This window comes from Pristiophorus japonicus, chromosome 1 (assembly GCF_044704955.1).
Source record: "Pristiophorus japonicus isolate sPriJap1 chromosome 1, sPriJap1.hap1, whole genome shotgun sequence".
NCBI lineage: Eukaryota > Metazoa > Chordata > Chondrichthyes > Pristiophoridae > Pristiophorus > Pristiophorus japonicus.
Window position 1 is genome coordinate 159,953,421 of NC_091977.1, and position 27,149 is coordinate 159,980,569.

General features: G+C 42.0%; 1 protein-coding gene across 10 annotated transcripts in view; it reads right to left on the reverse strand.

Moving 5' to 3' along the window:
- The window catches only part of ppip5k2 (diphosphoinositol pentakisphosphate kinase 2), a 247,870-nt gene that overhangs the window by 12,161 nt on the left and 208,560 nt on the right, over positions 1-27,149 (reverse strand). For 7 of the 10 annotated variants that reach the window (XM_070884175.1, XM_070884163.1, XM_070884220.1 and 4 more), the window contains one exon: positions 24,671-26,753. In XM_070884175.1, the coding sequence (XP_070740276.1) occupies positions 26,653-26,753 (101 nt within the window). In that variant the 3' untranslated portion in view covers positions 24,671-26,652. Of the gene's footprint in view, positions 1-4,453; positions 4,522-24,670; positions 26,815-27,149 lie in introns of those variants that run through there. The other 3 variants (XM_070884183.1, XM_070884197.1, XM_070884190.1) reach the window with 3 other exon arrangements.

Sequence of the window (27,149 nt, forward strand, 5' to 3'; positions counted from 1 at the left end):
CCACGTCAACACATTACCCCCATTACCATGTGTCTTAATCTTGCACACTAATCTCTTGTGTGGGACCTTGTCAAAAGCCTTTTGAAAGTCCAAATACACCACATCCACTGGTTCTCCCTTATCCACTCTATTAGTTATATCCTCAAAAAACTCTAGAAGATTTGTCAAGCATGATTTCCCTTTCATAAATCCATGCTGACTTGGACCGATCCTGTCACTGCTTTCCAAATGTACTATTACGTCTTTAATAATTGATTCCAGCATTTTCCCCACCACCGATGTCAGGCTAACATATAATTCCCTGTTTTCTTTCTCCCTCCTTTTTTAAAAAAGTGGGGTTACATTAGCTACCCTCCAATTCATAGGTACTGATCCAGAGTCCATGGAATTTTGGAAAATGACCACCAATGCATCTACTATTTCTCGGGCCACTTCCATAAGTACTCTAGGATGCAGACTATCAGGCCCTGGGGATTTATTGGCCTTCAGTCCCATCAATTTCCCTAACGCCATTTCCTGACTAATAAGGATTTCCCTCAGTTCCTCCTTCTCGCTAGACCCTCGGGTCCCCTAGTATTTTTGGGAGGTTATTTGTCTCTTCCCTAGTGAAGTCAGATTTCTGGTCTGCCATTTCCTTGTTCCTCATTATGAATTTACCTGATTGTGACTGCAAGGGACCTACATTAGTCTTCACGAATCTTTTTCTCTTCACATATCTATAGAAGCTTTTGCAGTCAGCTTTTATGTTCCCTGCAAGCTTACTCTCATACTCTATTTTCCCCCTCCTTAATTAAACCCTTAGTCCTCCTCTGCTGAATTCTACAGTCCTCAGTCCTCAGGTTTGCTGCTTTTTCTGGCCAATTTATATGCCTCTTCCTTGGATTTAACACTATTCCTAATTTCCCTTGTTAGCCACGGTTGAGCCACCTTTCCTGTTTTATTTTTACGCCAGACAGGGATGTACAATAGTTGTAATTTTTCCATGTGATCTTTAAATGTCTGCCATTGCCTATAAACCGTCAACCCTTTAAGTATCATTCGCCAGTCTATCCTAGCCAAATCAAGTCGCATACCATCGAAGTTTCCTTTCTTTAAGTTCAGGACCCTAATCTCTTAATTAACTGTGTCGCTCTCCATCTTAATGAAGAATTCTACCATATTATGGTCACTCTTCCCCCAAGGGGCCCCACACGACCAGATTGCTAATTAATCCTCTCTCGTTACACAAGACCCAGTCTAGAATGGTCTGCTCTCTTGTTGGTTCCTCGACATATTGGTCTAGAAAACCATCCCTTATACACTCATTAGCATGGATAGAGCTTACTAACTGAAAACCGAGAGTCAGGATAAACGGGTCATATTCCGGTTGGCAAACAGTAATTAGTGGAGTGCCGCAGGGATCGGTGCTGGGGCCTCAACTATTTACAATCTATATTAAATGACTTGAATGAAGGGACCGAATGTAATGTAGCCAAGTTTGCTGATGATACAAAATGTGTGGGAAAGCAAATTATGAAGAGGACACAAAAAATCTGCAAAGGGATTATAGACAGGCTAAGTGTAAAAATTTGACAGTTGGAGTACAATGTGGGAAAATGTGAGGTTATCCACTTTGGCAGAAAAAATAAAAAAGCTAATTATAATGTAAATGGAGAACAATTGCACAGTGCTGCAGCACAGAGGGACCTGGGATCCTTGTGCATGAAACACAAAAATTGAGTATGCAGATACAGCAAGTAATCAGGAGGGCAAATGGAATGTTGGCCTTTATTGCAAGGGGGATAGAGTATAGAAGCAGAGAAGTCCTGCTACAACTGTACAGGGTATTGGTGAGGCCACATCTGGAGTACTGCATACAGTTTTGGTCTTCGTATTTAAGAAAGGATATACTTACATTGGAGGCTGTTCAGAGAAGGTTCACGAGGTTGATTCCAGAGATGAGGGGGTTGACTTATGAAGATAGGTTGAGCCTATATTCATTGCAGTTCAGAAGGATGAGAGGTGATCTTATCAAAACATAAGCTAATGAGGGGGCTCGACAACGTAGATGCAGAGAGGATATTTCCACTCATAGGGGAAACTAGAACTAGGGGGCATAGTCTCAGAATAAGGGGCTGCCCATTTAAAACTGAGATGAGGAGGAATTTCTCTCTGCGGGTTGTAAATCTGTGGAGTCTGGATCACTGAATATATTTAAGGCGGAGATAGACAGATTTTTGAGCGATAAGGGAATAAATGGGGAGTGGGCAGGGAAGTGGAGCTTAGTCCATGATCAGATCAGCCATGGCAAACGAGCCAAAGGTGGGCAGCGGAAACGTTACAAGGACACCCTCAAAGCCTCTCTGATAAAGTGCGAGATCCCCACTGACACCTTGGAGTCCCTGGCCAAAGACCACCCTAAGCGAAGGAAGTGCATCCGGGAGGGCGCTGAGCTCCCTGAGTCTCATCGCCGAGAGCATGCAGAAATCAAGCACAGGCAGCGGAAGGAGCAACAGCAAACCAGACTTGCCAACCACCCTTTCCTTCAACCACTGTCTGTCCCACCTGTGACAGAGACTGTGGTTCTTGTATTGGACTGTACAGTCACCTAAGAACTCATGCTAAGAGTGGAAGCAAGTCTTCCTCAATTCTGAGGGACTACCTATGATGATGATGAAATGGCAGAACTGGCTCAAGGGATCAAATGGCCTACTCCTGCTCCTAGTTCTTATGTTCTTATGAGCTATTATCATCTTATCCACTAGAGGTGCTCCTTTTGTAAAGCTGAACCCCAAACTCACCTGCTCTTCTGTGTTACCCAGCTTTTCCCCAGCAAATGTGCTGCCCTTGGATACACTGAGAATCCATGGAGGCCCACATATCACTCAACGTGCATCATGAAATTTCCTGCACTGTCATTCCTTTGTGTCTAACTTTAAGAATGTAGATAGTGTTAGTCTAGAACTCCCAGGAGCACTGAATTCTCAGAAGAATTAAATTCCTCTCATTCACTAATTTTAGGGGGGGAAACTACATTCAATAGTACTGCTCAAAGCTGAACTTTCACTATTGCTGAACTCCTGCCGAAGCTAAACGCCACTCTCCTGGCCTCTCACACGCCACTAACATCTCAGAACTCAAGACAGAAGGATTGGTTTTGTCACGATGGGAATTATCAGCATCATCGTAACTCACATTTCTCTCTATTAAACAATTCTACACAAATTATGAAGTAAACTTTCTTGCAGATCTCTAAAGTTTAAACATAGGTTGACTAACCAAATGTAATCCTTTATTGTCCATGGAATAATTTCAGCACCAAATACGTAATCAAGTTTATGTAACAATATCAAACATTGATTATGATTCTATTACGCATTTGACAATAGAAATTCAAGCCCTACGTTCTGGAGATGGAAATAAGAAAAAATTATTTTGCAAAAGGTAAAAGGTAAAAGTAAAACTAATCTTGCTAGATTTCTCCCAATAAATGATTGACTTTTTTTTTTAAAGGGTAAAAATATTTGGAATGCACCATTTTTAACATGCCAAAAAGAAACACACCTCGAAGAGGTCGGCTCCACAGGTGCTCGCTAAAAGGGCAAGTGATGTGTCTGCCATTTAAATGAATACACACATACATATAGTTTGCTTGAAAATACATTTTACTTCACTACCAGCTATTGGGTATTTTGTTGTATTTCTTCATAACCAATTTCCACTTATTACGCTTCCACTGCATGTTTTTTTGCATTACTACGCATCATATCCATGATGTAAACGCTTCAGCTTCTCCAACAGGTCAGGAAAGCAATAGTGTAAAATACACCATTGATTTTTCACTTCCGGCTATTCTCTTAAATTAACAATCGCGAATTCTATATGTATGTACTGAAGTATTCACATAACACTGCCTGATCGGGATTACAGATATACCGAAGCCCCATTCTATATATCAGATCTAGCAATGGAACAGTGTACTTATGAGCAGTAAACCAAGCAGCCTGTTCTCACTGAGCCAGACTTTGGATGCTGTTGTCTTGGGCCAGCCCCACGTCATTATAAATCTTCGACAACCTTCTTCTGCTTCTAAACAATCGTTACAGCCAAATATCAAATAAACGATGTTGGAATAAATAATTCTAAAGAAATTTTCAGTCTACTTGGCCAAATATACCGGTGGAGACTCCGCCCAAAAAGCTGTGAATCTGCAAATGCTGACCTACAATATTGTCCAGTGCTCACAAGATCCGAGGTACAGTCAGCGTACTCCAGCATCTCGCAGTCGGCTCTCCCCCAGTGACCCAGCCCAAAGCAAGGCAGCGAAACAGACCAGCGAACAGAGGCTGGCCCATTTCAACCCCATGCCCTCGTATGAGAATGGGGGACAATTCATACAAATCCGAACATCATGAATCAGTTCGGGTTTTTAAAAAAAGAGGGTTGGGGTGGGGGAAGGAAACAATACACCAACCTTACTCCGAATTACTGAGATGTCGGTCGGATTCCAGTCCTACTACCGAGCCGGTGACCGCGAAAATGCTGTAATCAGGAAGAAAAGAGAAAGCAGGTTGAATTGAGTTGTGGCAGTGGAGAGCTCCCGGATCTGTCACATGATTCTGATGTAAAAGACATGGCAGCGCCTAGGCATTGCAATCTGTTAGTAATGGATTAAACAGGAAGACCGCACCAACACGTGAGGTTTAGGATGATTTTGATATTTTTGGAAATATTTAATGAGTAGGCAATTTCTAACCTCACCCAGTTACTTGTAATTAGAATTACAAAATACTGCTGCAAGGCTGGAACCAGAAATTTCAAATTAATCCATTTTGAATTACAGTGCTGCAGATTATACCCTGCCTACCCCCTTTTTCCCTATCCCCAGACATGTATCTTTTAGGAGGATAGATAAAGCTGGAATATGGGAAAATATATTTCAAGTGGGACCCAATAATTCATAATTGGGAGTCATGAACGAGAAATAATCAGTGCAATGTATTATGTTCAGAATAACTCCACAAGACTGTGTTGTAAGCTCAAACCATTGTAACTGCAAAGTGAGGAAGGAGCATGGTGGATTACCTTTTATTCCTGCTTGCCCAGGGTGCACAGGTGACCCTTAGGTCTCCCACAGGTCTGCCCCCTAGTGGCAAGTCTTACACCTTGGTGAGGTTTGCATACATAACACAATGAATGGGTTGTACCTAGTGTGTCATGTATTCTGTTTATAAGGCATGTTAAATAATTAAAATAGTAAGTTACATGTCATAAGTTTGCAAGTATGTTCATAGAATAATAGAAACCTACAGCACAGAAGGAGGCCATTCGGCCCACCTCTTTGAAAGAGTTGTTCTGCTTCGTCCCACAACACCCCCCGGCCCCTGCCCGCCGCATTTTGTTCATAACCCTGTAAGTTCCTCGACCTCAAGTACCTGTCCAACTCCCTTGTAAAATGATTTATGGAATCGGCTTCCACTACACTATCAGGTAATTCCACATCTTAACAACACTGAAAAAAATTCTCCTCATCTCTACTCTAGATCTTTCGCCGATGATTTTAAATCCATGACCTCTAGTTATTGACCTACTCACTAGAGGGAATAGTTTTTATCTACTCTATCAAAACCTCGCATCAGTAACTAGTGGGGTGCCACAGGGATCAGTGCTGGGACCCCAACTATTTACAATCTATATTAACGGCTTTGAAGAAGGGACTGCGAGTCACGTAGCCACGTTTGCTGACGATAAAAAGATGGGAGGAAAAGCAAGGTATGAGGAGGACACAAAAAATCTGCAAAACGACATAGACAGGCTAAGTGAGTGGGCAAAAATTTGGCAGATGGAGTATAATGTTGGAAAGTGTGAGGTCCTGCACTTTGGCAGAAAAAAATCAAAGAGCAAGTTATTATTTAAATGGAGAAAGATTGCAAAGTGCTGCAGTACAACAGGACCTGGGGGTACTTGTGCATGAAACACAAATACAGCAAGTACAGCAAATGATCAGGAAGGCCAATGGAATTTTGGTCTTTATTGCAAAGGGGATGGAGTATTAAAGCAGGGAAGTCTTACTACAGTTATAGAGGGTATTGGTGAGGCCACACCTGGAATACTGCGTGCAATTTTGGTTTCCATATTTAGGAAAGGATATATTTACTTTGGAGGCAGTTCAGAGAAGGTTCACAAGGTTGATTCCGGAGATGAGGGGTTTGACTTATGAGGAAAGGTTGAGTAGGTTAGGCCTCTACTCATTGGAATTCAGAAGAATGGGAGGTGATCTTATCGAAACGTATAAGATTATGAAGGGGCTTGACAAGATGGATGCGGAGAGAATGTTTCCACTGATAGGGGAGACTAGAACTAGAGGGCATAATCTTAGAATAAGGGGCCACCCATTTAAAACTGAGATGAGGAGAAATTTCTTCTCTCAGAGGGTTGTAAATCTGTGGAATTCGCTGCCTCAGAGAGCTGTGGAAGCTGGAACATTGAATAAATTTAAGACAGAAATAGACAGTTTCTTAAATGATAAGGGGTTATGGGGAGCGGGCAGGGAAATGAACCTGAGTCCATGATCGGATCAGCCATGATCATATAAAATGGCAGAGCAGGCTCGAGAGGCTGTATGGCCTACTCCTGCTCCTATTTCTTATGTTCTTATCATCTTGAAAACCTCTATTCGGTCACCTCTTCACCTCTCTTGTTTCAATTGTTTCAATTGTTGTCCGACTCTTTATTCGGCCTGACAATGGCGCTGCTGGTTCGGCTGGGCCACCAACCCCCTCTTGGGTGCCGGGCTGCTGGCCCAGCCGAACCCCTCCCTGTGGCCTAGTGGGCTCCACGAAGGCCTTACTACATCCCTTCCCTTTGTGAAGGGGAGAGACATTGCGGCACATTTGCATCGCACTGACGTCATCACCGACCCGCTCCCATCCCGATAATACCTCCAACAGCGTCCCAAAGTGCTGGGAGGCAGTGTCAGAGTTGAAGAGCCAAATTTTCTGGCTCCTCTCTCCTACTCCCGCTTGGCGGTAAATTTCCAGCTAATTCGAAGTGCCCTCCCCAATTTCTCGCTGAGGGCAATTTCAGCCCCATAGTCTATGGAGATTATGCTGAGGATTTATAATGTACTAGTTAGTCTACATGTAAAACACTGTGGGCTGGATTTTCGGTTGCCTAACACCTCAGTTAGCGGCCAGAGAGGGCGTTAATGGGGGCGCAGCGTTTAGCGTCTGACCGAAAATTCATTAGAGACTCACCGGGGGCGCAAACCAGTAGCATCCGGCTGCTGACGATCGCTCTGATCATGACGTATTCCTTGTGCAACGCCCATGTTTGAGCCTGTCAGAAAATTAGGTGCGACCGGCTCATTTACCGGCCGCCAAGAACAACGTCTGTAAGTCGGTACAAGCTTGCAGAGTCGTTAACTGGTGGCTATTTAAAGGGATGAGGAAGCAGTTCCCTCGGAGGTCACAATCAGTGCAACGTTTACACAGAGCACACTGCGTGAGCCTCCGAGTTTGCAGTGGCAGAGAGACATAACAGTACAGGTTGAAAACAAGTGATTTTGAAAACTTTAATGGGTGCATTACTATGCCGCGCCTTTAAGACTCGGCTTTTCCTGGGATCTGATTCGGCTCTCTCCGGTGGATGTAAAAGATCTCAGGACACTATTTTGAAGATGAGCAGGGGAATTATCTCCAGTGTCCTGACCAATATTTATCCCTCAATCAACATCACTGAAAAAAAAGATTATCTGTTTATCACATAGCTGTTTGTAGGAACTTGCTGTGCGCATATTGGCTGCCGCGTTTCCTACTTTACAACACTGACCATAATTCAAAAAGTACTTAATTGGCTGTAAAGCACTTTGGGACATCTGGTGGTCGGGAAAGGTGCTATACAAATGCAAGTTTTTCTTTAACTGAAAAAAAATCTTCGGAAAACCTTTTTTTAAACATAAAGTGTAATGAGCATTTGGAATAATGGAATTAAATACATTAGGGGAGTTAAACTGCAGTTGTGTGCTAGGTTGGGTGAGTCGAATACATCAGGGACATACTCAATGGGCTGTAAAGGTTTTTTTTCTTTTTCTTAACATTTTCTTATAGAATCATAGAAATGAAGCATTGAATTTGCCCATCGTGCCTGTGCCATCCACCCACCCAATCTCTCTAATCTAATTGCCCTACACCCTTTAATATTTTTATCAAATGCTGAATTCTCTCTTAAATGTCACAAATGACTTGGTTTCAACAGCCACTTGGGTTGAAGCACTTTATTTTCTAATAATCCTTTATGTGGAAATATTTCTTCTAACCTTGTTTCTAGCACCAATCCCGAGTTTATTCTCCTTTTCATAATTAGTCGTAGCAGAAGGAATTAAGAAAGGCTTTGAGAGAGTACAAATTGGTTTGTGACCTCCTTTCATAACTTTCTATCAGATCTTCCCTCCCCTTCCCTGCTATCTTTCACCTGCTCCACTGAACACATCTCCAGCTTTAAAAAAAATGATGTTCATGATTTTCTTTGTTGTAGTTAATCCAATACATTGTGGTGGATAACAAAAGAAAATTGGTGAATATGAAAAATTTCCACTAGTTTTAGATAATGGGTATAATTCATCACTTGTTCCCTCCTTCTCTCCACGTCTCAAAATGGCAAGCCATGCTGGAGTTCCTTCCATGAATGACGGAAAACATATGTTCGCCTAGAAAATAAGGGCCGACAACTTATTCGATAGGTGGAGTGGGGAGGAAAGAGAGAGTGAAACAGGAAGCACAGCCCAATCCAATGTTCAGCTGCCATATGCATTTTTCAGCTGTGGACAATGAGCAGGTACAGGAACAACCCCGCTTCTGCCCCTATGGTGGAGGGAAGGTCATTGATGAAGCAGCTGAAGATAGTTCGGCATAGGATGCTGATCTGAAGAACTCCTACAGTGATGTCCTGTAGCTGAGATGATAGGCCTCAAAGAGCCACAACCATCTTCCTTTGTGCCAGGTATGACGTCCCCCACCACCCCCCCCCCCCCCCCCCCGATTCCCATTGACTTCAATTTTATTCGGGCTCCTTGATAACACACTGGGCTGAATGCTGTCTTAATGTCAAAGGCAGTCACTCTCACCTCACCTCTGGAATTCAGTATTTGGACCAAGGCTGTATTGAAGTCTGGAGCTGTTCTGAGCTGTTCCAGCACTACTACAACACTGGCATCTAGCCAACAATGTAGAAAATTATCCAGAAATTAAATGGGCTTGGTAGAACCCAAACTGAGCATTGGTGAACAAATGCCGTTTGATAGCACTGTCTTCCACAACCTTGCTGATGATTGAGAATACGCTGATTGGACAAATCAAACCTGGCCAACTACTGCCCTGCTTTTTGTGGACAGGACATACCTGCACAATCTTCTACATTGTCAGGTAGATTAGATGCCAGTGTTGTAGTTGTACTGGAAAAGCTTGGCTAGTTCTGGAGAACAAGTCATCAGCACTACAGCCGGGCTGTTATCGAGACCCATAGCGTTTGCCGTATTCAGTGCACTTAGCTATTTCTTGATATCACATGGAGTGAACCGAATTGGCTGAAGACTGGTATCTGTGATGGTGGGGACCTCAGGAAGAGGTTGAGAAGGCACTTCTGGCTGAAAATAGCTCAGCCTTTTTTTTTTTACACTCCACCATTGGGGATGTTCATGGAGACGACTCCTCCCATTAGTTGCTTAATTGTCCACCATCATTTGTGCTTGAATGGAGCGGAACTGCAGAGCTTTGACCCGACCTGTTGGTTGTAGGATCGCTGAGCTCTGTCTAGAGCATGCTGCTTCCACTGTTCAGCATGCAATCCTGTGTTGTAGCTTCACCAGGTTGGCATCTCATTTTCAGGTACTCCTGGTACTGCTCACGCATGTTCTTCTGCACTCTTCATTGAACCAAGGTTTGACATCTGACATGATGCCGATAGAGAAGTGAGGTATATGCTAGGCCATGAGGTTAAAGATTGTGCTGGAATATAATTCTGCTGCTGCTGCATGGATAGCCAGAGCTGCTAGATCTATTACTAATCTATCTCACTCAGCACAGTGGTAGTGCCATATAACACAATGGGGGGGTGTCCTCAATGTGAAGACGGCACTTGGTCTTCACCATGAATATGGTGGTCAGTCCTACCAGTACTGTCATGGACAGACATATCTGTGACAGGTAGATTGCTAAGGAAGAGATGAAGTAAGTTATTTGTGTTGGTTTTCGCACCATCTGCCACAAGCCCAGTCTGGTAGCTATGTCCTCTTGGTAATGGACATTGAAGTGACTTGCACTCTCAGTGCTTCCTCCAAGTAGTGTTCAATATGGAGTACTGATACATCAGCTGAAGCAGTAAGTGGTGTTTAGCTGGAGATTTCCATGTCCATGTTTGGCCCAAAGCCATGAGACTTCATGGGATCCAGTCATCAATGTTGAGGACTCCCAGGGCCATTCCTACTCGCCTGTACACTCCTGTACTCCCACCTCTGGTGGGTCACCCAGGGATGGTGATGGAGGGGTGTGTGACATTAGATGATTGGTATGATTCTCTGAGTATGACTATGATAGGCTGTTGCTTGACTAGTACATAGGACAGCTCTCCTAACTTTGGCACCAGTCCCCATTTGTTAATGAGGACATTGCAGAGTCGACCAGGTGGGTGTGCCTTTATTATGTCCTGATTCAATGTCTTGCTTGTTCATTGCAGCTCTGAGGTTTATCTGGTTTTATTCTTAGAAACATAGAAACTTACAGCGCCGAAGGAGGCCATTTAGGCCCATTGTGTCCTCACCGGTCATCAAAGAGCCACACGGCCCTCGGTCAGCAGCCCTGAAGGTTACATATAAACCTATGAACAATGCTGGACAGGTAAAGAGTATCCGGCCCAACCAGTCTGCCCCACAGAACCCGCGATACCCCATGTATCGCAACATTTTACACGCCACACCACCCAGAGCCATGCGATCTCCTGGGAAAGGCAAAAAAGCAGATAAAAACCCAGGACAATTGGGGAAAAAAAAAATCGGGGAAAATTCCTCTCCAACCCATCCAGGCGATCGAAACTAGTCCAGGAGATCACTCTGGCTGTATTAGATTCCATGATGTACTTACCATCGTGTCTGCGCCAGCCAACAAGAGGTTATTCAGTCTAATCCCACTTACATAGAAACATAGAAAATAGGTGCAGGAGTAGGCCATTCAGCCCTTCGAGTCTGCACCACCATTCAATAAGATCATGGTTGATCATTCACTTCAGTACCGCTTTCCTGCTTTCTCTCCATACCCTTTGATCCCTTTAGCCGTAAGGGCCATATCTATCTCACTCTTGAATATATCCAATGAACTGGCATCAACAACTCTCTGCGGCAGGGAATTCACAGGTTAACAACTCTCTGAGTGAAGAAGTTTCTCCTCATCTCAGTCCTAAATGGCCTACCCCGTATCCTAAGACTGTGTCCCCTGGTTCTGGACTTCCCCAACATCGGGAACATTCTTCCCAATTCTAACCTGTCCCGTCCCATCAGAATCTTATACGTTTCTATGAGATCCCCTCTCATCCTTCTAAACTCCAGTGTATAAAGTCCCAGTTGATCCAGTCTCTCCTCATATTACAAGCTCTAGATCTGTAACCCTGCAGGTTATGGCACTTCAAGTGCCCATCCAAGCACCTTTTAAATGTAGTGAGGGTTTCTGCATCCACCACTCTTCCAGGCAGCGAATTCCAGATCCCCCAACCCTCTGCGCAAAGAAGCCCGCCATCAAATCCCCTTTAAACCTTCCACCAACCACCCTAAAACTATGCCCCCTCGTAATTGACCACTCCACCAAGGGAAATAGGTCCTTAATATCCACTATATCCAGGCCCTTCAAAATGTTATACACCTCAACGAGGTCTCCCCTCAGCCTCCTCTGTTCCAAGGAGAACATACCAACCTATCCAATCTGTCCTCATAGCTAAGATTCTACATTCCAGGCAGAATCCTTGTAAATTTCCTCTGCACCCTCTCCAATGCAATCACGTCCTTCCTATAATACGGTGACCAGAACTGCCCGCGATATTCCAGCTGTGGCCCAACTTGTGTATTATACAATTTAAGCATAACCTCCCTGCTCTGGTATTCTATGCCTCGGCCAATAAAAGCAAGCATACCGTATGCCTTCTTAACCAGCCAATCCCACCTGGCCTGCTACTTTCTGGGATCTGTGGACAAGCACTCCAAGGTTCCTTTGTTCATCTACACTTCTAAGTGGCCTACCATTTAATTTCCTTATTAGCCCTCCCCAAGTGCATTACCTCACACTTCTCCGAATTAAATTCCATTTGCCACTATTCCTGCAGTCCATGACTTTCCTTTTCATTATCAACCACACAGCCTATTTTACTGTCATCTGCAAACTTTTTAATCATACCCCTATATTCAAATCTAGATCATTGATGTATACCACAAAAAGCAAGGGACCCAGTACTGAGCCCTGCAGAACCCCATTGGAAACATCCTTCCAGCCACAAAAACATCAATCAACCATTACCCTTTGCTTCCTACCTCTAAGTCAATTTTGGATCCAACTTGCCACTTTGCCCTGGATCTCATGGACTTTTACCTTGGTGACCAGTCTGCCATGTGGGACCTTATCAAAAGCTTTGCTAAAGTCCATATATACTACATCGACCCTCCTGGTTACCTCCTCAAAAAATTCAATCAGGTTAGTCAAACACGATCTTCCCTTAACAAATCCGTGCTGAATGTCCCTGATTAATCCTTGCCTTTCTAAATGTAGATTTATTCTGTCCTTCAGAATTTTTTCCAATAATTTTCCCACTACTGAGGTTAGGCTGACAGGCCTGTAATTACTCGGCCTATCCCGTTCTCCCTTTTTAAACAAGGGTACCACATTGCTGTCCTCCGGCACCATGCTTGAATCCATGGAGGACTGGAAAAGATGATCAAAGCCTCTGCTATTTCATCTCTTGTTTCACTTAACAGTCTGGGATGCATTTCATCCAGGCCTGGGGACATACCCACATTCAAAGCTGCCAAATCCCCCAGTACCTCTGCTCTCACTATGTCTATTTCGTCCAGAATTTCACACTGCTCCTCAATGGCTAACATTTAAGGAACAAATGCATGAATTACAACAATTATACATTATTTTCTGGCGTAAAAATACAAAAGGATAGTGGCCCAACCATGTCTAACAAAAGAAATTAAGGATAGTATTAGATTCAAGGAGGAGTTATACAAAGTTGCCAGAAAAAGTAGCAAGACTGAGGATTGGGAGCAGTTTAGAATTCAGCAAAAAAGGACCAAGAGATTCATTTAAGAGGGGAAAAATAGAGTATGAGAATAAACTTGCAAGGAACATAAAAACCGACTGCAAAAGTTTCTACAAGTACGTAAAAAGAAAAAGATTAGTGAAGACAAATGTAGGTCCTTTACAGACAGAACCGGGAGAATTTATAATACGGAACAAAGAAATGGCAGAACAATTAAATAAATATTTTGGTTCTGTCTTCACGGAAGAGGAAACAAATAATGTCCCAGAAATGCAAGGGTACCAAGGGTCTAGAGAGCAAGAGGAATTAAAGGAAATGATTATTTGTAACAAAATAGTGCTAGAGAAACTAATGGGACTGGAAATAGTAGATGCATTGGTTGTCATCTTCCAAAATTCTATAGATTATGGAACAGTTCCTGCAGATTGGAGGGTGGCAAATGTAACGGCACTATTTAAAAAAGGAGGGAGAGAGAAAACAGGGAACTACAGACCGATTAGCCTAACATCAGTAGTAGGGAAAATGCTAGAGTCTATTATAAAGGATGTGGTAATGGTACACATAGATAATATTAACAGGATTAGACAAAGTCAACATGGATTTATGAAAGGAAAATCATGTTTAACAAACCTACTGGAGTTTTTTGAGGATGTAACTGAGAGAATAGATAAGGGAGAACCAGTGTATTTGGACTTTCAGAAAGCCTTTGATAAAGTCCCACAGAAGAGGTTAGTGTGCAAAATTAAAGCACATAGGATTGGGGGTAATGTACTGGCATGGATTGAAAATTGGTTAACTGACAGGAAACAGAGAGTAGGAATAAACGGGTCTTTTTCAGGGTGGTAGGCAGTGACTAGTGGGATACCACAGGGATCAGTGCTTGGGCCCCAGCTATTCACAATATATATAAATGATTTGGATGAGGGAACCAAATATAATATTTCCAAGTTTACTGATGACACAAAACGAGGTGGGATTGTGAGTTGTGAGGAGGATGCAAAGATGCTGCAAGGTGATTTAGATAGGTTGAGTGGGCAAACACATGGTAGATGCAGTATAACGTGGATAAATGTGAAGTTATCCATTTTGGTAGGAAAAGCATAAGGACAAAGTATTATTTAAATGGTGATGGCTTAGGAAGTGTCGATATACAGAGGGACCTGGGTGTCCTTGTACACCAGTCATTGAAAGCAAACATGCAGGTGCAGCAAGCAGTCAGGAAGGCAAATGGCATGTTGGCCTTCATTGCAAGAGGATTTGAATACAGGAGCAAGGATATCTTACTACAGTTATACAGGGCCTTGGTGAGACCGCACCTGGAGTATTGTGTGCAGTTTTGGTCTCCTTACCTAAGAAAGGATATACTTGCCATAGAGGGAGTGCAGCGAAGTTCACCAGACTGATTCCTGAGATGGCAGGACTGTCGTATGAGGAGAGATTGGGTCGACTAGACCTGTATTCACTAGAGTTTAGAAGAATGAGAGGGGATCTCATTGAAATGTATAAAATTCTGACTGGGTTGGATAGACTGGATGCGGGGAGAATGTTTCCTCTGGCTGGGAAGTCTAGAACAAGGGGTCACAGTCTCAGGATACGGGGTAGGAAATTTAGGACCGAGATGAGGAGAAATGTTTTCACCCAGAGGGTGGTGAACCTGTGGAATTCTCTACCACAGAAGGCTGTGGAGGCCAAGTCACTGAATATATTTAAGAGGGAGATAGATAGATTTCTAGAAAAAAAGACAGCAAGGGGTATGGGGAAAAATCAGGCATATGGTGTTGAGATAGAGGATCAGCCATGATCATATTGAATGGCGGTGCATACACGAAGGGCCGAATGGCATACTACTGCTCCTATTTTCTATGTTTCTATGATAGCAGTATCTACATTGCCCCTTTCCTTTGTGAAAACAGATGCAAAGTATTCATTAAGAAGCATACCCACATCTTCCGCCTCCACACACAGATTACCCTCATGGTCTCTAATAGGCCCTACCCTACATTCCTCTTGCTCTTAATATATTTATAGAACATAAGAAATAGGAGCAGGAGAAGGCCATACAGCCCCTCGAGCCTGCTCCGCCATTCAATATGATCATGGCTGATCCGATCATGGACTCACGTCCACTTCTCTGCCCGCTTTCCATAACCTCTTATTCCCTTATCGTTTAATAAACTATCTATTTCTGTTTTAAATGTATTCAATGTCCCAGCTTCCACAGCTCTCTGAGGCAGCGAATTTCACAGATCCACAACGCTCTGAGAGAAGAAATTTCTCCTCATCTCTGTTTTAACTGGGCGGCCCCTTATTCGAAGATTATGCCCTCTAGTTCTAGTCTCCCCTATCAGTGGAAACATCCTCTCTACATCCACCTTGTCAAGCCCCCTCATAATCTTATACATTTCGATAAGATCACCTCTCATTCTTCTGAATTCCAATGAGTAGAGGCCCAACCAACTCAACCTTTCCTCATAAGTCAACCCCCTCATCTCTGGAATCAATCTTGTGAACCTTCTCTGAACTGCCTCCAAAGCAAGTGTATCCTTTCATAAATATGGAAACCAAAACTGCACACAGTATTCCAGGTGTGGCCTCACCAATACCCTGTACAACTGTAGCAAGACTTCCGTGCTTTTATATTCCATCCCCTTTGCAATAAAGGCCAAGATTCCATTGGCCTTCCTGATCACTTGCTGTATCTGCATACTAACCTTTTGTGTTTCATGCACATGTACCCCCAGGTCCCGCTGTACTGCAGCACTTTGTAATCTTTCTCCATTTAAATAATAACTTGCTCTTTGATTTTTTTCTGTCAAAGTGCATGACCTCACACTTTCCAACATTATACCCCATCTGCCAAATTTTTGCCCACTTAGCCTGTCTATGTCCTTTTGCAGATTTTGTGTGTCCTCCTCACACATTGCTTTTCCTCCCATCTTTGTATCGTCGGCAAACTTGGCTACGATACACTCGGTCCCTTCTTTAAGTCGTTAATATAGATTGTAAATAGTTGGGGTCCCAGCTCTGATCCCTGCGGCACCCCACTGGTTACTGTTTGCAACCCGAGAATGAACCATTTATCCAGACTCTCTGTTTCCTGTTCGTTAGCCAATCCTCAATCCATCTAATATATTACCCCCAACCCCATGATCTTTTATCTTGTGCAGTAACCTTTTATGTGGCACCTCGTCAAACTTCTTTGGGTTTTCCTTGCCAAGAATTTTTCATGTTCTCTCTTAGCATTCCTAATATCCTTTTAATTTCACCACTGAACTTCCTATATTCCCCCAAGGATTCTACAGTATTTAGCCGTCGGTATATGACATAAACGTCCCTTTTTTTCTTTATCCCCCCTGTAAGTCCCTAGACATTCAGGGGGCTCTAGAATTGTTATTTGCACCTTTTTTCGTTAAGGCCACATGTTTGGCCTGAGCCCTCCGGATCCTTAAATGCCTCCCACTGTTCCGACACTGATTTACCTTCAAGTAGCTGTTTCCAGTCCACTGTGGCCAAATCACTTCTCAACTTAGCAAAATTAGCTTTTCCCCAATTTGGGACTTTTATTCACGGTCTATCCTTGTCCTTATCCATAACTATCTTGAATCTGACTGAATTATGGTCACTGGCACCCAAGTGCTCTCCCACTGATACTCCTTCCACCTGCCCAGCTTCATTCCCCAAAACTAAATCCATAACCGCAGCCCACCGACCGCCCCCCCCCCCCCCCCCCCCCGGGTTGGGCTTGCTGACTAAAAAAGTTCTCTTGAATGCATTTTAGGAATTCCGCACCCTCTATACCCTTTACACTATATTTGTCCCAATCAATATTAGGATAGTTGAAATCCACCTACTGTTATTGCCCTATGGTTTTTGGACTTCACAAAAATTTGCCTACATATTTACTCTTCTATCTCCCTCCCATGTTTGGGGGTCTATAATACACACTCAACAGTGTGATCGCCCCTTTTTTTATTTTTCAGTTCGACCCATATGGTCTTATTTGATGATCCGTCAAACATATCATCCTTCCTCACAGCTTTAATAGTTTCTTTAATCAATACCGCGACCTTCCCTATATGTCCTGTCTAAAAATCCTGTAACCAGGCATTTTGAGCTGTCAAACCTGCCCCTCTTTCAGCCTTGTCGCTGTAATGGCTATAATGTCATACTTTCAAATGTTTACCTGTGCTCTCAGCTCATCCACCTTATTCGCTATACTCCTTGCACTGAAGTATATACCATTTAGCACAGGAAGACCTCCTTGATTACTACTTACTAACCCTGGTTTCCGCTGTCTTACAAAATCATTTTCTACATTCTTGCTGTGCAATTTCAGCTTTGTAGCGGTTTAATACATGTTCAGTGGCTTATTAGGCACATAGAGCAGTTAACAGTCAACTATGTTGGTGTGGGATTGGAGTCACATATAGGCCAGACTTGAATAATGATAGCAGGTTTCCTGCCGTAAAGGACATTAGAGAACCAGCTGGGCTTTTATGACAACGTGACAGGTTCAAGGTCACCACTGATACCTCTTTATTCTAAATTTTTATTTATTTAAATTAAAAGAATTCAAATTCTCAAATTGCCATGGTGGGATTTGAACTCCCATCTCTAGCCTCTGGATTGCTAATCCAGTAACATAACCACTGTACTACCATACCCATTTATGACATGGAAGCTGACTTTTCCAGTCAAGTACCTTTAGCTTTATTTGACCCTCTCATTTTGAATTTTTACATCAAACCTAATGTAATTGTTTCCTCTATGTTTCCCTCCCCTTACATCACCTATTTTTCCCACTTTATTATCCAAAACTAGATCCAGTACTGCCTCCTTCCAGGTTGGAATATAACCATACTGATCCAGAAAACAGCTCTGGACACATTGCAAGAACTGTTTCTCCTCTTTGCAATGCAATACTTTCACTTCAGTCTATTTTGTAATCAAAGTCACCCATTAGCATGGGCCCTGTAATTTTTGCTTTTTGCTCCGACTTGTCTACTTATCTCTACCTGTATTTTCTTTCTACTGGGCAAACCTTTAATATATTTATAATAAAATAACAGTTTGCTCCTCATACCTGAACTCTGATCCAAAAGAATATACATTTTCATATATTCTATATTGTAAAAAATGCAATGTCATTGTATAAGTACATCAATCACACTTCCCACATGGTTCAATCTAGGCAACAGAAACTCAGTTAACAAGTTTTAAATAAAAAAAGAGAACAATTAAAACTGCAGCAGATACAGGATAAAACAAACAAGACATATGAACGTCAGATTTGCATCACAGTTCACAAATGTATTGTGTTTGGCAAGGAATCCAAGGAAAAATTCTCTCTACTCTGCTCCAGCTCTAGCAAAGCACTGCCTCTTCTACAATATGTAAACTTTTTAATCTTCTCACACACACTATAATCTTACAGTTCTGAGTGAGACTGCAAATTATGGGTACTTAAAAAAAACTATAGGTTCTATAGCAACCAGCAATCAAGTGTCATTTCTTGCAGCCATATAGACAATATTTTTGGACCATTCTTGGATGATGGATACATCACTTACTGCAGTGGCTCAAGAAGGCGACTCACCACCACCTCCTCAAGGGCAATTAATGCTGGCCTTGCCAGCGATGCTCACACCCTAGAATGAATTAAAAAAAAGATCCTAGTAGAGATTTTTGGCTTAATTACTCCTGTTAATTTCTTTTAATAATGGATAATTCTGGAGTTGAGAGAGTGATTTTATTCCACATCCTCTATGGAATACAATTGTTACATATACATTACAATCCTCATATATGCAATAGATCTCAATGGGATTAATAAGGTGCAAGTAAAAAGTAGATGCAAAATATTGCTCACTATTTGAGGAGCAAGTATGGAACTGAGTAACAATTTATATACAGATCATTACCATAAATTTATTTATATCAGGATTGTAGATTCAACTATACATCTCATCATAGTCGAATAAAAAAAAGACAACTATCTGTACCAAATTGTCAATTCAAGGTGGAAATTCATGAAATGTTGCAGCTTTAGCTGTTTGACGAAAACTGACATAGTCCATACAAGCTGGCATTGGAAGGCAGAAAATTAGTAAACGAGTTTGGAAGGCAGAGGAAACAAAGGCTAGAAAATAGACAACATGGGAGTTTGGCTAGCTAAATGGTATTTACTTTAATGCAAGGAGTGCAGGGAATAAAGAGATGAGCTGAGGGCACAGATAGACACATGGGAGTATGAGATTATAGCTATTACTGAGACATGGCTGAAAGAAGGGCAGGAAGTGTGAGGTAATGCATTTGGGGAGGGCTAACAAGGCAAGGGAATACACATTAAATGGTAGGACACTGAGAAGTGTATAGGAACAAAGGGACCTTGGAGTGCATGTCCACAGATCTTTGAAAATAGCAGGCCAGGTAGATAAGGTGGTTAAGAAGGCATACGGAATACTTGCCTTTATTAGCGAAGGCAGGGAGGTTATGCTTGAACTGTATAAAACACTAGTTAGGCCACAGCTAGCGTACTGCAGTTCTGGTCACCACATTACAGGACAGATGTGATTGCACTAGAGAGGGTACAAAGGAGATTTATGAGGATGCTGCCTGGACTGGAGAATTGTAGCTATGAGGAAAGATTGGATGGGCTGGGTTTATTTTCTTTGGAACAGAGGAGGCCGAGGGGAGACCTTATTGAGGTGTATAAAATTATGAGGGACCTAGATAGAGTGGATAGGAAGGATCTATTTCCCTCAGTAGATGGATGTCAAGGGGCATACAGGGTAGGATAAAGAAAAAAAGGGAGGCTTATGACATACCAACAGCTCAACACTGCAGAAACCCTAGAGGAGTACAGAAAGTGCAGGGGTGAAATTAAAAAAGAAATGAGGAAAGCAAAGAGAGGGCATGAAAACATTTTGGCAAGTAAAATCAAGGAAAACCCCAAATTATTTTATAAATACATTAAGAGCAAGAGAATAACTAAAGAAAGAGTAGGGCCTATTAGAGACCATAGAAACATAGAAAATAGGTGCAGGAGTAGGCCATTTGGCCCTTCGAGCCTGCACCACCATTCAATTAGATCATGTCTGATCATTCACCTCAGTACCCCTTTCCTGCTTTCTCTCCATACCCCTTGATCCCTTTAGCCGTATCTAACTCCCTCTTGAATATATCCAATGAACTGGCAACAACAGCTCTCTGCGGTAGGGAATTCCACAGGTTAACAACTCTCCGAGTGAAAAAGTTTCTCCTCATCTCAGTCCTAAATGACTTACCCCTTATCCTTAGACTATGTCCCCTGGTTCTGGACTTCCCCAACATCGGGAACATTCTTCCTGCATCTAACCTGTCCAGTCCCGTCAGAATTTTATATGTTTCTATGAGATCCCCTCTCATCCTTCTAAACTCCAGTGAATACAGGCCCAGTCGATCCAGTATCTCCTCATATGTCAGTCCTGCCATCCCGGGAATCAGTCTGGTGAACCTTTGCTGCACTCCCACAATAGCAAGAATGTCCTTCCTCAGATTAGGAGACCAAAACTGAACCATCAAGGTAATGTGTGTGTGGAGGCGGAAGACATGGATATGGTTCTTAATGAATATTTTGTGTCTGTTTACACAAAAGAGAGGGGCGATGCAGATGTTGCAATCAGGGAGGAGTGTGAAATATACATAGTGAGAGGAAGTATTAACATAAGAACATAAGAAATAGGAACAGGAGTAGGCCATAGGGCTCCTCGAGCGTGCTCCGCCATTCAATATCATAGCTGATCTGATCATGGACTCAGCTCCACTTCCCTGTCCGCTCCCCATAATCCCTTATCGTTTAAGAAACTGTCTATTTCTGTGTTAAATTTATTCAATGTCCCAGCATCCACAGCTCTCCATAGATTTACAAACCCTGGGAGAAGAAATTTCTCCTCATCTCTGTTTGAAATGGTCGCCCCTTATTCTAAGATCGTGCCCTCTAGTTCTAGTCTCTCCCATCAGTGGAAACATCCTCTGTGCATCCACCTGATCAAGCCCCCTCATAATCTTATACATTTCGATAAGATCACCTCTCATTCTTCTGAATTCCAATGAGTAGAGGACCAACCTACAATCAATGCATCCACAATCCCTGCTGCTACTTCTCTTAAGACCCTAGACTGGATGCAAGCCATCAAGTCCAGGGGATTTATCTGCCTTTAGTCCCATTATCTTAGTGAGTACCACCTCCTTAGTGATTGTGATTGTGTTAAGTTCCTCTCCCCTTATAACCCCTAGACTATCCATTGTCAGAATATTGTTAGTGTCCTCTATCGTAAAGACTGATACAAAATATTTGTTCAGAGTTTCTGCCATCTCCATGTTTCCCTTTACTAATTCCCCGGTCTCGTCCTCCAAGGGACCAACATTTACTTTAGCCACCCTTTTCCTTTTTATATACCTAGAGAAACTCTTGCTATCTGTTTTTGTATTTTGCGCTAGTTTACTTTCGTAGTCTATCTTCCCTTTCTTAATCACTTTTTGAGTCATTTTTTGCTGGCTTTTATAAGTTTCCCTGTCTTCTATCCTCCCACTAGTTTTGGCCACTTTGTATGCCCTTGTTTTTAATTGGATACCGTTCTTTAGTTAGCCATGGATGGCTATCTTTTCTCTTATAACCTTTCCTCCTCACTGGAATATATTTTTCTTGAGAGTTGTGAAATATCTCCTTAAATGTTGGATAGGTTAGGTGAGTGGGCAAATGCATGGCAGATGAAGTATAATGTGGATAAATGTGAGGTTATCCACTTTGGTGGTAAAAACAGAGAGACAGACTATTATCTGAATGGTGACAGATTAGGAAAAGGGGAGGTGCAACGAGACCTGGGTGTCATGGTACATCAGTCATTGAAGTTTGGCATGCAGGTACAGCAGGCGGTTAAGAAAGCAAATGGCATGTTGGCCTTCATAGCGAGGGGATTTGAGTACAGGGGCAGGGAGGTGTTGCTACAGTTGTACAGGGCCTTGGTGAGGCCACACCTGGAGTATTGTGTACAGTTTTGGTCTCCTAACTTGAGGAAGGACATTCTTGCTATTGAGGGAGTGCAGCGAAGATTCACCAGACTGATTCCCGGGATGGTGGGACTGACCTATCAAGAAAGACTGGATCAACTGGGCTTGTATTCACTGGAGTTCAGAAGAATGAGAGGGGACCTCATGGAAACGTTTAAAATTCTGACGGGTTTAGACAGGTTAGATGCAGGAAGAATGTTCCCAATGTTGGGGAAGTCCAGAACCAGGGGTCACAGTCTGAGGATAAGGGGTAAGCCATTTAGGACCGAGATGAGGAGGAACTTCTTCACCCAGAGAGTGGTGAACCTGTGGAATTCTCTACCACAGAAAGTAGTTGAGGCCAATTCACTAAATATGTTCAAAAGGGAGTTAGATGAAGTCCTTACTACTCGGGGGATCAAGGGTTATGGCGAGAAAGCAGGAAGGGGGTACTGAAGTTTCATGTTCAGCCATGAGCTCATTGAATGGCGGTGCAGGCTTGAAGGGCTGAATGGCCTGCTCCTGCACCTATTTTCTATGTTTCTATGTACACCACTGTTCATCAACCGTCCTACATTTTAATCTATTTTCCCAGTCCACTTTACCCAACTCTGCCCTCATAAGGGGTTTAGCAGCTTTGAAAGTGGATAAATCCCCCGGATGAAATGTATCCCAGGCTGTTAAGGGGAGCAAGAGAGGAAATAGCAGAGGCTCTGACCATCATTTTCCAATCTCTCTGGCTACAGGTGTGGTTCCAGAGGACTGAAGGAGTGCTAACGTTGTACCATTGTTTAAAAAGAGAAAAAGAGATAGACCGAGTAATTGCAGGTCAGTCAGCCTAACGTAGGTGGTGGGAAAATTATTGGAAAAATATCTGAGAGGTAGGATAAATCTTCATTTAGAAAGACACAGATTAATCAAGGACAGTGAGCATGGATTTGTTAAGGGAAATTCGTGTCTGACTAACTTGATTGAATTCTTTGAGAAGGTAACGAGTGGTAGTGTATTTGATGTAGTCTATATGTATTTTAGCAAGGCTTTTGATAAGGTCCCACATGGCAGACTGGTCACGAAAGTAAAAGCCCAATGGATCCAAGGCAAGTTGGATCTAAAATTGGCTCAGAGGCAGGAAGCGAAGGGTAATGGTCGATGGGTGTTTTTATGACTGGAAGGCTGTTTCCAGTGGGCTTCCACAGGGCTCAGTACTAGATCCCTTGCTTTTTATGGTATATATCAATGATTTACACTTGAATGTAGTGGTATAATTAAAAAGTTTGCAGATGATACAAAAATTGGCCGTGTGGTTGATAATAAAGAAGAAAGTTGTAGACTGCAGGAAGATATCAATGAACTGGTCAGGTGGGCAGAACAGTGGCAAATGGAATTCCATCCTGAGAAGTGTGAGGTAATGCATCTGGGGAGGGCTAACAGGGGGTTGTTTTCTTTGTAACAGAGGAAGCTGAGGGGAGACCATATTGAGGTGGCAGGTACAGCAGGAGCGACGAGGTTGGGGCAAAGGAGCGGCAAGAGATTTTAGAGCGATGTGATCGGGGCCCAGGAGTGGCGCGAGTTCGAGGCCCATAAGAGGCGAGGGCCCAGGGGCAGCACGGACCAGCCCACACTGCAATATGTGTGCGAACTAAGTCCGTGCGGGCAGAGCTGGTCTCCAGTCGTCTCGGTTAATCCTTGCCACTGGACCAAGACCTAGCTCTGTCAAGCCTGTGTGGTGGCTGGTGTGCAACGGCCACTAAGCGTTAAAAAAATCCACGCACAGGAATTTTCTACCCTTCAATATGTAGTTCGGGAGCTGGAATATTAGGTCCTTCATTGAAACACTTGTCAACTCATCCCTTTTTGGCATGGAAGCAAGTCATCCTCGATTTGAGGGACCGCCTAAGAAGAAGAAGATAATATTATGATGGGTCTAGAAAGGGTGGATAGGAAGGATCTATTTCCCTTAGCAGAGAGGTTAACAACAGGGGGGCATAGATTTAAAGTAATTGGTAGGAGGTTTAGAGGGGATTTTGAGGAGATATTTTTTCACCGAGAGGATGGTTGTGGTATGGGACACACAGCCTGAAAGAGTGGTAGAGGCAGAAACCCTCACCACATTTAAAAAGTACCTGGATATGCATTTGAAGTGCCGTAACCTACAAGGCTACGGACCAAGAGCTGGAAAGTGCGATTGGGCTAGAATGTTCTTTGTCGGCTGGCATGGACATGATGGGCCGAAATGGCCTCCTAGCGTGCTGTAAATTTATATGATTCTATGACTACAACTGTATTAGAAACTCCTTTAGCTCAGGAGTAAAAAGGCTGAGGTCACCTCTTAACAGTAAAATAATGTTCTGCATTAACACAGTTGTACTTTAAAGATGTAGGTCAGCATATACTGGTTTATTTGGCAAACTCGGTACATATATAATGCAATGACCAATTTTCAAGAACAAAGGATATGTAGTTTAAAACACGCCAAAGTATTATTGTTTGAAACTGCAGTTAAAAGTCAAAGTTGGAGAAATATGTACTTGGGTAACAGCTCAAATATTCTCATTATATATTTTAAATGGTTATAAGTCAACATGACATTGCTCAATGCTCCACTGAATACAGTTGGCCTTATTAAGCAAGAGTCTCCACAAGACATGCTATTGCGTAACATGTTACCGCAAGAATAATTCACAACAGGACACAAAGTCAATGTAGAGATGAAAGTTTTGTGTTCCACAACACATAGTATGTAAACAATAAAAAATAAAGTATTGAGCTATATATACACATACATAATCCCCTTTACAAAACATATCTGTAATCCATTTCATATAAAAACATATATAGACTAGATTTATAGTTTGCAAATTATGACATAGGTCTTTAATACAGTTTATTTGTAGCTAAATCTGTGGCATACTGTAACAAATTCCAGTAAGCTTTCTTAAAACAGCGAAGCTTTACATTTGCATGTTAAGCAATGTTTTAAACAAGAGACAAAAACACAAGACTACATTTTTAGATAACTTGCATTCTTCAGAATAAAAATAATTTTGTGCCCGTTTAAATGTCCTTTCCAACTTTATAAGTGTCTATCAAGTACCATAGTTCAAAATAGTTCTGTTATACAGAGTTGGTGACTTTTCTCTCTATATACATATACACATACATGCACACAAAAACAGAAACAATTTTTCATCAAAATTGCACATATTTCTTCAACGTGAATCTATGTCCAAAAACAAAAGACTTAATCATCAATTACAAATTGAAATCACAGTGATATTGTGAATTGTAATCTGGACAAACATGTATCTAAAACTTTGGTTGTGACTAGTGTAATCAAAAATGCGGTGCAAAGAATCTTTTTAAAAAAGGGAGATAAAGGAAGTGGTATCTGCCAATCATACTTAATGTATCCTTGGAATGATGTAAACAGCCCTAGATTTTTATTGTACAGCATGAAACGCAAATAGCTCACTCATTTTTAAATATTAACAAGTCACTCAGAGACCTATCCACTTATTCAGCCAAATTTGAAAAACTGCAAAAGGTATCATATCATGCAAGATCAATCACCTTAACCTGCAGTATATATATAATAATTAGGTCTTCCAAATGGAAAAAAACCAATCTGGAATATAAATAGATGGAACCAAATATGACAATAAGATTTTCATAACCATTTAAATGAATTTCCCTACATTTTACCATCAAGTGGAAATGTTATAGGCAAAAAAAACTAAATTTGCAAATTTCACTTACTGAGAGAGCAAATAATGGACAAACAGAATTTAATATACTCACTTCTTAAACACAATGGGTTTTAGTAAAAATGTGAAATTTAGTCTACAAAACACAAAATGTCACATTTTCCATTAAACATAGTCTCACTAAACCATTCTTAATAAAGTTGAGCATGTAAAGGGAATTCAAATCCAGACTTCATATTTGGATCCCAGCTTTTCTGAATGAGATTTCACCACACAGGAAGCTTTCTATTGCACGGTTTTAGCTTTTTTGGAAATTCTACATGTGTGGATAACATAAAAATGTATCACTACAGTAACCTCAGTAACATAAGCGACCTGAAATTCAATTGTTCTAAAAATGACAAATATATGAAATTCCTACCATCAACCTTACTAGGCTCTTTTTGTATTAACACTTCATATAATTTATCTTGGCATAAACATAAATGATTAAAGGGTAGTAATTTTTTTTTTAAAGTACTTGTCCACAAAGAATACATTTTCTTAAGGCTCATATTGTATTTCAATGTAGTACAGGTTGGTTGGGATCAGCTTACTTCAAGGCAGTTTTTCATTCTTCAGCTATGGTCACCTTTATCCTTTAGTGGAGTTGTTGCTTTTCATGTCGGCTGATGGAAGGTGAATTTTCTGTTGGTGAAGATGGCCCAGTGATAGACACAGTACTGTCACGCCCACTACTGACTGCATGGCAAAAGAGGCAAAAATTTCACCTTTAAGCGAATTCACCTTTAAGTTAATTCACCTAAAAGGCAACATCATTTTTTTTTTAACTTTAAGAACAAATAGTATTCACTTAAAGCATTTCAAATAGATTTACAGCAAATCTTCATGAACTTAAAGGATTTAGGACTAAAAATTCGCCAACTTGGCGACCTTTGTTTTGGCAATATTTCGCGAAAAAAGGTTGGCAGAAAATTCAGAGGCACCTTGCGGCAGCGGTTTTTAAGTACCGCTGGAGAGCGGACCGCCGCTGTTCAAGACTTGAAATAGCGCTTTTGCCAAAAATTTGGCTCAGTGTGCACCCGTATTTAGGACGAAAAATAACACCAGAGAAAAAGCTGCGTTGCAGCCCTTGCA